This window comes from Etheostoma spectabile, chromosome 3 (genome assembly GCF_008692095.1).
Source record: "Etheostoma spectabile isolate EspeVRDwgs_2016 chromosome 3, UIUC_Espe_1.0, whole genome shotgun sequence".
Taxonomy (NCBI): domain Eukaryota; kingdom Metazoa; phylum Chordata; class Actinopteri; order Perciformes; family Percidae; genus Etheostoma; species Etheostoma spectabile.
Window position 1 is genome coordinate 944,150 of NC_045735.1, and position 10,985 is coordinate 955,134.

Genomic DNA, 10,985 nt, shown 5'->3' on the forward strand with positions numbered 1-10,985 from the left:
TCTACCAGCTCCTAAATCCAGTTTGTACATATCCAACAAACAACCCATTGTTAACGCAATATCAAAGTGTTGATTATATCTGATGTTTCTGGATTAATATTCTCGCTGTGTGTGTGTATTTTTGCATTTTCATTCATTAAATCATCGAGGGGACCACCAGCAAAGTCCCAACCATCCTCTTCCTCATAGCTCCCCCATCTTGCTTTGACCTTTGACCCCGGGTGTTTTCACGACTGAAGAGACTCTCTTTCTGTGATCACATTTTTATTTTTATTTGAATAAACACATATCACAGCTGCAGTAAAGAACAGGAGATGATAACTCCTGATGTAAATGTTGTGGACTTGAGCAGCACTGCTTCCATTGAACCAGTATTACAACACTGGAAGGAGTTCCTATTGCTACTGTTTGACTATCTGACGTAAGAGGAAATATAAATGGCATCTAAAACATCTCTGTTATTGCTACATGTTCCTATCATTAAACACATCTGTACATCTACTGTCCTACACACTGTATGCAAAATAAAATGATGTATGGAAATCAGAGGAGAGCAGCAGAAAACAAGCCTCAACAACGGAAATCCCCGAAGCATCCGTCCGAGTGGTCAGTTGTACAAGGTCATGTGGAGCCACTGGAACCAATCAGAGAACAGAAAGCATTTAGTTAAAAACTCACCTGCTCGGGGCGGGACGGGGTGGGGGGGGACGGGGTGGGACGGGGTGGAAGGGGTTGTTTTGCGTGTAATATTGTGTTATATTTCTCAATAACAAGAGGTTTAAAAAAAGAAAACTCACCTGCTTTCAAATGTATAATTTACCCCCCCTAATAATCAAAAGTGGCCAGTGCAACCCATCCCAAAAACCTATTATGATTACTTGATGTAGCCCTCGAGTCCGGTCTTGGTTTTTCTATGTCCTCAGACTTTAATTTAATTTAATTTTAAATCTGGTTATTGATCTCCAGTGGGGAAATTAAAATGTACACACTGTGTCCCCACTTTTATTTGTAATCACACACAGGCCTGAACCACACACACACACACACACACACACACATGCTCAGGACCTACACATGCACTAATGGAGAGATGTCAAAGTGAGTGGCTGCCAGCGGAACCAGCGCCCTGAGCGGTTGGGGGGGTACGGTGTCTTGCTCAAGGGCACCTGGCAGTGCCCAGGAGGTGAAGTGGCATCTCACCAGCCACCAGTCCACACACCGTACTTTTTGGTCCATACGGGGACTTGAACCAGTGACCCTCCGGTTCCCAACCCGACTGAGCTACTGCCACCAGTTGTCTCAATCTTGACAAATATGGCTTTGATCCGATTGATATATTTTTTATATCAACAAATAACCCAAAATGATACTGTCATGCATTAGCCTTCTCATCTCTAACGAGGTGATGTTCACATCGCTGTAGAGCGTCACACTCAGCAGCTTTATCTCACTCACATTATAAAAGTAAAACATCACACCTGCTACGTCTACTGCTGTATTTCTCCTAACTGTCTTTCCAAAGTATCTGAAGTCCGTTAGGAGGAAGTGTCAGTGTAGTTGTTCAGATAGAAACCCACGGTCATACCTCTTTGTAGTTCATGGTCACGCTTCCCGATCCCACTATGTCGTACGCTTGAAATTTGTCTGCAAGACGACAAAAAGACAAAAACAATGAACAATAAAGTTGACTTTGAATCATCTGCATCTGCATAGACAAGTAAGTGTTTCTGTTTCTATTTCTTCCTGCTTTTTCTTCATTAAACATCGTCTCTCTCTCTGTTTTCTGCCTGAAAATCTCTCTCTCTCTCTCTCCTCTCAGCCACCTCTCTTCTTCTTCTTCCTTTCATCTCCTCACTCATCCATCGTTTCTCCTCTTCCGTCCCTCTTCCCGTGCAACTGTACATCTCAGCGTTGTCGTGGTGATTACCCGGGACGATATGTTGGATTAAATTAGTTTGGATGGACTTTAAATCTGTATCATCCAGCTGCTTTGCATTTCCTGAGCACTGTAACCAGTTGCTTTACTTTAGTAAAAGTACTAATACCCCACTGTACAAAATACTGTGTTGCAAGTAAAAGTCCTGCGTTGTAAAGTAAGTATCGTTAGGAAAATGTACTTAAAGTATTAAAAGTAAAAGTATATTTTAGACACCTAAAATATATATAAATATAAAATATAAATATATAAAAAAACATCAAATGTGACAAGTTGTATATTGTTTATAAGTTCTCCCATTTCAGAAACTGGAAAGGCTCAAAATGTGTATCTGTGGGTGTGTGGTGTGTGTGTGTGTGTGTGTGTGTGTGTGTGTGTGGATCTGTCGTGGGTATGTGTGTGTGTGTGTGTGTATCTGCGTGTGGAGTGTGTGTGTATCTGCGTGTGTGTGTGTATCTGTCTTGTGTGTGTGTGTGGTGTGTGTGTGTGTATCTGGTGTGTGTGTGTGTATCTGGTGTGTATGTGTGTTGTGTGATCTGAGGGTGGTGTTGTGTGATCTGCGGGTGTGTGTGTTTGTGGTATTGGCCGTGTGTGTGTGTGTGTTGTGTGGTATCTGCGTTGTGTGAGTGTGTTTGTATCTGTCGTGTGTGTGTGTGTGTGGTATGCTGCGAGTGTGTGTGTATGCTGTCCTGTTGTGTGTGTGTGTGTGTGTACGTGTGTGATCGCGGGTGTGTGTTGGGGTGTGTGTATCTGCGGTGTGTGTGTGATGTGTATTGGTGTGTGTGTGTGTGTGTGTGTTTGCGTGTGTGTGTGTGTGTATGAGTGTGTGAGTGTGTGTGTATCTGTCCTGTGTGTTGTGTGAGTGTGTGTCGTGTGTGTGTGTGTGTGTGATCTGCGTTGTGTGAGGTGTGGTGTGTGTGTGTATTGTCGTGTGTGTGAGTGTTGGTCCGTGTGTGTGTGTGTGGGTGTGTTGAGTGTGTCGTGTGTGTGTGTGTGTGTGTGTGTGTGTGTATCGTGAGTGTGTGTGTAGTGTCCGTGTGTGTGTGTGTACGCGTGTCGTGTGTGGGTGTGTATCTGGTGTGTGTGTGATAGTGTGGTATATGTCAGTGTGTGTGGGGTGTGGGTGTGTATATGCGTTGTGTGAGGTGGGTGGGTGTGTATCTGTCCGTGTGTGTGTGTATCTGCGTGTGTGTGTGTTGCGTATAATGATCTAATCATTTCAGCCTGACTTGTAGGCCGGTTTATCGTTGGCTAGTTTCATTTAGAATAAAACATCAGATTTTATAATTATAATTTATAATTTTTTCATGTGTTTTGCGTGCACAACTCTTGATTTGTAAAGTAACTAAAGCTGTCAAAAGAATGTAGCGCAGTAAAAAGTACACTATCCCTCTCTGAGATGTAGCGGAGTAGAAGTAGAAAGCGGCATGAGAAGAAGTCAAGTACCTGTAAGTATCTGATATTTGAACTTGAGTACAGTAGAGAGTAAATGTACTTTACATACAGCTTTAGTTACATCCCCCCCCCCCCTGGTTCCCCGTGTCCCTCCCTTACGGATCATGGTCTCCAGCTTCATCAGCAGGAACAGGAAGCCGGGGTAGCTGACGGTCAAGTCTGGCTCCGTGTACCTCAGTCCGACCAGCTGGATTATCAGATCATCCACCACGATGCCTGGAGAGGAGAGACTCAATCAATCACTTTATTCAGCAGGTTCAACCAGCCAAACCCAGAAGTACTCAGATCTTTTATTTACAGCAGGGACGCACGCAATCCAGGGTTCAGATTTGGCCGAGTATTGGGCTTTTTGTTTGGGCGACTTTAGATGTGTTTTCCTACACTCGCACTGGGCGCCGTTGGTTACGGGACGGTGTTTAAGTAAAGTAAGTGGACCGTTCAACGTCGTAGGCTGTGAGAAAAGTAACAAAATGGAACTTGTGAGCAGAAAAAGTGACGTTTGGCGGTACTTTCAGTCAAGTCAGTTTTTTTTGTTTTAGAATCCGTTTTAAGATCTTATTGTTTGTTTTTAAAGCTCTTGATGGCCTGGCACCATCATATGTATCTGATTTGCTGATTTTGCACACTCCAGTCAGAGCACTCAGGTCCAGGACCAGGTGCTTTTAGACTGTCCCGGGACCAGACTGAAAACCAGAGGGGACAGATCTTTCTCAGTGGCAGGTCCTAAGCTCTGGATCTCTCTCCCTCTCAACCTTAGAGCAGCTTCCTCTATTGAGGGTTTTAAATCACTCTTAGAAACTCATCTTTTAACACGAGCCGAGCTGTGACATTTTATTGTTGTTGATTTGAGCAAAGTTTTTAACTGTTGTTAACTGTCTTTTTTTTGGGGGCTTATTCTCTTTTAGATGTGTTTTTCCGGTTATTTACTATGCTTTTATTTTATGTTTTCTATATTTGTACAGCACTTTGGGGCAGTAGCGACTGTTTGTAAATGTGCTATAGAAATAAAACTTTGACCTTGACCTTGAAAAGAAGCCGCTGCGAGTCGGAATACGTGTTCAATTTGCAAAGCCGATGAGTCTGGTGGTGGCGAGGACCCTAAACAATACACAGCAGCGCCGTGGTTACAAGCTTTGCAGATGAAACATCCGAAAGAATACGAGTTGTGTGTGAAGGAATCTGCAGACAGCAGCAGCCAACACACAGCAACTGCAGGTACTGCAAAGAAAGGACAGTCACAGCACAGGACGTTGTTTACTCCATTAATGTCTTTACCATGGTAACGGACTGAGGGTGGGAGTAGGACTCGGCAGAATCTTATCCTTACACAGCCGAACCCAAAAATCTGGAGTTGGTGCATCCATAGTTTACACTAAGTAAGTGTAGGTAAAGTGAGTAAATGTACTCAGTTACATTCCACCACTGACTGTAGATGTATGGCATCTTTCCACTACATGGTACCTCCTCAACTCAACTCGCTGTTTTTGGTTTTCCATTATGAAAAAGAGTCCCTGGTATCTGCACACGAGGTTTAGAGCACACAAATCACTGCAGACTGCTGATTGGTCGGAGAGAATCGTCACTAATTGCTGCAGACTACTGATTGGTTGGAAAGAATCGTCACTAATTGCTGCAGACTGCTGATTGGTCGGAGAGAATCGTCACTAATCGCTGCAGACTACTGATTGGTCGGAGAGAATCGTCACTAATCGCTGCAGACTGCTGATTGGTCGGAGAGAATCGTCACTAATTGCTGCAGACTGCTGATTGGTCGGAGAGAATCGTCACTAATCGCTGCAGACTGCTGATTGGTCGGAGAGAATCGTCACTAATCGCTGCAGACTGCTGATTGGTGGAGAGAACGTCATATTGCGCAGCTTGATGGGGAGAGAATCGTCATAAGCGCAGAGCTGGATTGGTGGAGAGAATCGTCACTAATTGCTGCAGACTGCTGATTGGTCGGAGAGAATCGTCACTAATCGCTGCAGACTGCTGATTGGTCGGAGAGAATTGTCACTAATCGCTGCAGACTGCTGATTGGTCGGAGAGAATCGTCACTAATGGCTGCAGACTGCTGATTGGTCGGAGAGAATCGTCACTAATTGCTGCAGACTGCTGATGGTCGGAGGAATGTCACTAATTGCTGAGACTCTGATGGTCGGAGAGAATCGTCACTAATCGCTGCAGACTGCTGATTGGTCGGAGAGAATTGTCACTAATCACTGCAGACTGCTGATTGGTCGGAGAGAATTGTCACTAATGGCTGCAGACTGCTGATTGGTCGGAGAGAATCGTCACTAATTGCTGCAGACTGCTGATTGGTCGGAGAGAATCGTCACTAATGGCTGCAGACTGCTGATTGGTCGGAGAGAATCGTCACTAATGGCTGCAGACTGCTGATTGGTCGGAGAGAATCGTCACTAATGGCTGCAGACTGCTGATTGGTCGGAGAGAATCGTCACTAATGGCTGCAGACTGCTGATTGGTGGAGAGAATCGTCACTAATGGCTGCGTCATCTGTGTCTTGAACAATCCCGCCGTGTTTAACCCTCGTGTTGTCTTCACTTTGGGGACCCTCTCGTGTCCCTCGGGTCAAACTGACCCGTGACTTCTTTGGGGTTTTAAAAACAATTCTGAAATAAAAATTTACTTCATAATCTATTAACAAATATCGTCTTCATCTCGATTTCAAACAATTGGGATAACATGTGTTTAGGGAATGCATCAGTCTCTACTAGAACACAATTACAAATGGAAGTGGGGTTCGTTTGTTGTCATAAGGTCATAACTCATGTTAAAAATCCACTATGGAAAACAACGTAAGTGGTCATATCTAGAATAATTTTCTGAATTGAGTCAGGAAAACATGTTCCTCACAGGAAATGAGGAGAGGCCGTTGATTTTCAGGTAAAAAAAATGTACTTCTTCTTCTTGTAAAAATTTGAAATGGGTCAATTTGACCCGAATACCATACAAGGGTTAAGTAGTTCAGCCAGCGGTTTTTGTTGTTGTTGCTGCCTCCAGCTTCTTTAGAAACTGAATGTGTCTTCTGGCCGTGGCAACAACCCCACGCCGCGAACCAAAAGCAACACACCTACGACGTTCTGTGTGTCGCGTTAGCTCAAAGCAGTTTCCTGCTATGACGACCTGCCTTGCTCGCCTCACGCATGAGGCGGTACTAATCTGTAATGGAAAGAGGAGGACGGGGCTCCGCGGCCGGGCCGAGCCGAGCCGAGCCGAGCCGAGTCGAGCCGGTATCATTAATGGATGATGAACAGTAGAGGAACATGAGAATTTAGGGGTTCAGCCACAAACCAATTAAAAGGATCTGTTGATACAAAAGCAACAACTAAATCTGAGTTATTCATGTTCTTAATATTACTTGACTTGATTTTGATTCATAATCTAATCATTTAATTATATAGTATTTCTATAATTCTTGAATTACTGTATTATTACACAATTGCTTTATTACGACGTTGTTTACATAATCACAGTTTTTTTTTAACGGCAATTAAATGTAAGTGTTAACATTAGCTCAGGTCTGAAGGCGTGTGGCTGGTAATTGCTGATTTTGTTTAGATGTGCCAAATTGTAATTATAGAAGTGATTATTGGTGGGACTGCTTTTTCTTCATTACATTATTTCTGTAATAACTAATTGCGCAGCGACATTTGGACTTGTTACAGCTCTAAATGTAACAAGTTACTTCCTCCAATGGGAAAGAGCAGCAGGGAAGAGGTGTTGTGGTTCCCCCTGCTGGTCACATGAGTTTTTCAAGCAGGTGACAGTTGCACCCATGTGACCCATGAGCAACACACAGATGCAGCGCATGGTTTAACCCTGGTGCTGTCCTCGGTTCAAATTTGACCCTTTTTAAAAGTTTTTCATGACAGAAATATGGGTTTCTTCAACCAAACTGCCCCAAAATAAACCGGGATGCATTACAGTACACGTCATTTAGCTGACGCTTTTATCCAATGACAACACGAGGGTTAAGTGGGAATGAATGATCTATTACTGGCCGTGGCTGTGGGTGCTGAGTCCTACCTGCTGCCTTCAGAGCGGGGGCCACCTCCTGATACTCCAGGCGCTTTGATTTGTTCCTGTCAAACACCAGGAAGATATCCTGGGGAGAGACATTTACTTACTGAATGCATGAAAGAGTACATATACACAGACACCCTGTGCTTGTTTTCTGACCCTCTGATGAACACATGGAGTATGTCCTATGATGAAACAAAAGAGTATTCTACATATTTTTTGAATCATTTAAGTAATACAAGCATTGCCCAATTATTTCCATCTTCACTTAAGGGATTTGTGACTATCTCCTGAGCAACATGAGAATGAAACCTGGATGGTTTCTATCCAGTATGTTGGATTTAAAATTGAAATGACAGTGCGGTTGTTCAGTGCAGTGCTCAGTAAGCAATACACAGCATCACAGAGGACTCCTTGTTAAAGGGGCCCTGCCACACGTATTTCATTACTTTGTGATAATGTCTGAACTTCTAACATGGACTACTAGATGGGAAAAAAAATGTGGAAAAAATGCCTTGGTTACCTTGTTTCAAGCCATTCTAGCGTGGTATAGAAAGCCTGCAGGAAGACTTAGCTTGATTTGTGCCAGTTCTCATTAATATTCACTGAGCAAAGCTGCTTGACTCTGATTGGCTAACAGCTAGCCAATGAGAGCCTGGCTATCAGTGTCCTTTGCTCAGTACAACTGGGTGAGCTCATGAATAGTAATGAGCTCAGGCAACATGGCATCAGAGTGACCAGCTTTTGTAATTGGCCCGATTTCTCCTCTTATTTCCTGTTATTTTTCACATTCACCACATAACACAAACACGTATGGACCTAACATATTCAAAAAAAATGTAAAAGTAAAAACAGTTTTGTGTTGCAGGGCACCTTTTTAAAAAATGTTTTTCAATACAAATCTGAACATCTGTTTTAATTTTTGTCATGTTGACATTTCTTTTGGTCTCTCTTTGATATTACATGGCTGATCATTTAGGGATTAGAGTATTTAGGGAGTAAAAGCTCGAGCAGGAACATCTACACACAGACAGCGTCCATGTTGGGGTGCATGGTGTGTTTAGAGCCTCACCGTCCACCTCATGATCTTTTCCCACAGACTCTGAAACTCCGGCCAGGTCAGCTGAGCGCTGCCTTGGCTCTGAAAAATCACCCCGGTCAAGGAAAGGAAACGCACAAACAGACAATCCTCAACAGTGACGGCTCTCGGAGGCCGAGCCAATGACACGCAGAGTATTGTAACCCCCCCAAATAAAACAAACAGTCTAATAACTAGGGCTGTGTGTCGTTCAAATCTTTTTTTTATATTATTTTTATACTTTGATACCGGTTTCTGAACAATATGTTCTTCGATACCAATTTTATGAAAATCCATTTGAAAAAAAGAAATAAATTACAACATTAAAATTATTCAAATCTTTGTATTTATTCGTCAGCTCCAGAGTATTTCCTGAGTGTCTCTACGACAGCCAATCACAATCATTACTAGATGTTGGTAGAAGCATGCTGCATGCTTACTGGCTCCACGATGCTGATGAGATGTGCTCTTTAGGTAATGAATGACGAGGCCTTTTTCAATACTTTAGAGGCAATTTGGTCGGTGCCTAAAAAGTACTGAATTCGGTTCCCAGCCCTATCAATAATAAATAAATCCTCCATGTTCACTTTGTGTTTTTAGAACGGGGTTGATCCCCAGGTGCTGTTGAATTACACTGCATTTAACGTGTTACCCAGGTTTCTGTTATTTAGCCTACCCTCGTTGATATAGAAGGGTTGGACAAAATAAGAGAAACACCAGTCAGAGCTCTTTTGCAGAACAACATAGAGTCACAGTGGTGGGAAGTAACTAAGTACATTTACTCAGGTACTGTACTGTATGTGTAGTAGAGTAATGATATTGTGTGGTTCTTTGATCTCACTGTTGATGGCAGATAACAGAGCCTGGGTAGCTCAGTCGGTAGAGCATCAGACTTTTAATCTGAGGGTCCAGGGTTCAAGTCCCTGTTCAGGCGAGGCTACATTTAACTTGGAGCTGAAATAAGATGATTCTAAGCTGCTACAGAAGCTCTGACTACTCTGGACTGTGTACTGCAGCTACAAAAACTCAATTGCAGTATCTTTTAATTAAGGGCCACACTTGAAAAACAGAACCACATCATAACATGTCAAGGTTTATTGAAAAAGTAAATTCTTTGACATTATTATGGCATGTTACCTTTTTCTACATTTTTTTTTTGTCATTTTTGTTGTTTTACAGATTTTTGTGCCTTTCCCAGACGTTTTTGTCAGTACTAAATTCATTATCATTATTTTCAACATTTTTGACGCATTCTTGTCAACATAAAGCCCTACAAAAAAACTGATTAAATCTTAAAAGGGATTGGTAAGTTTCCTTGTTACTAAAGATTGTTTTTTTTGGTGGGCATTTTAGGCCTTTATTAATATAGGAAAGCTGAAGATGTGAAAGTGGAGAGAGAGGGGGAATGACACGCAACAAAGGGCTGCGGGTCAGAGTCAAACCCGCGGCCGCTGTGTCAGATAGTCAACCTCTGTACATGGGAGCAACCTAGGCGCCGATGTCTTGCTACTATATGTAGAAACAATTTTCTATGACCATCAGTGTAAAGTGTGCTCCATTTAGTACAGTAAACCAGAGCCAATGATTGAGTTCCCTAAATATAATACTAGTGAATGGATTTGTGATGTACTGTAGTTTACTTTATAACAGTAGCAGTCAGAATGAACATGTTCCTGTTTTTACAGCTCCAAGGAAACTTAAAACTAGCATCGCCTGAACAGGGACTTGAACCCTGGACCCTCAGATTAAAAGTCTGATGCTCTACCGACTGAGCTATCCAGGCTCTGTCATCAGGTATCAACAGGGAGAACAAAGAATCACAGAGTAACATTATTCTCCAGCAGCCTACAAACCTCTACCTCTGTGAAAACTCTACCATGGCATCAATACTCCTAAATCATATTGAGCTGCATAACAACTTTGATCGTGATAAATAAGTTTTCGGTGCTGTTCTTATCTTTCATCGTTTTGTCTTGCTCGTTCTTTATACATCTCTTGTGGTCAGGTCATCAGTCTGTTAACACTGAAATGTGCAGGCACTGACTGTGCTTGTACACATATCATAGGCAGATAATGACAGACAGATATAATATACAGACATATACATGATGTACAGTATGTATATAATTGTGCTTTTCAAGGATACGTCCATGAGGATCACCAGGCTCTTGCAGTGCTCCAGAGCCAAGAACTTCTCACTGCCAGCCAACACTGAGAACAACAAGTCAGATCATCAGAGGACAAGTCACCATGCACACGTTACATACAAGTATCACGTGAGAAAAGTGTTACGCATGAGGCTGAGACTCTTTGTACAGCTTTAAAAACTGGTGGTTGTAGTCTGTGGCACCAATCAGTCCCATGAATAATGATTCTGTTATGTTAATGACCCTCAAATAGCCTGTTTAAGTGGCCCTTCACACCAAGAAAAGTGATCCGGCGATTTGTTGCAGGATGGTGCTGTGTTGGGGG

General features: G+C 42.7%; 1 protein-coding gene and 2 non-coding genes across 4 annotated transcripts in view; 1 reads left to right on the forward strand and 2 right to left on the reverse strand.

The window, feature by feature from the left end:
• Window positions 1–251: 251 nt before the first annotated feature.
• zgc:85932 (calpain-3) overlaps window positions 252–10,985 on the reverse strand; it is a 25,488-nt gene continuing 14,754 nt past the window's right edge. For both annotated transcript variants that reach the window (XM_032509850.1, XM_032509852.1), the window contains exons 15-20: window positions 10,660–10,724; window positions 8,508–8,576; window positions 7,442–7,520; window positions 3,491–3,607; window positions 1,586–1,644; window positions 252–634 (exon numbers count right to left, since the gene is read on the reverse strand). In XM_032509850.1, coding sequence (XP_032365741.1) covers window positions 608–634; window positions 1,586–1,644; window positions 3,491–3,607; window positions 7,442–7,520; window positions 8,508–8,576; window positions 10,660–10,724 — 416 coding nt within the window. In that variant the 3' untranslated portion in view covers window positions 252–607. The remainder of the gene's footprint in view (window positions 635–1,585; window positions 1,645–3,490; window positions 3,608–7,441; window positions 7,521–8,507; window positions 8,577–10,659; window positions 10,725–10,985) is intronic.
• Window positions 9,375–9,447, forward strand: trnak-uuu (transfer RNA lysine (anticodon UUU)). The gene has a single exon. It is a non-coding gene; the product is annotated as a tRNA-Lys (tRNA).
• On the reverse strand, window positions 10,224–10,296 carry trnak-uuu (transfer RNA lysine (anticodon UUU)). The gene has a single exon. It is a non-coding gene; the product is annotated as a tRNA-Lys (tRNA).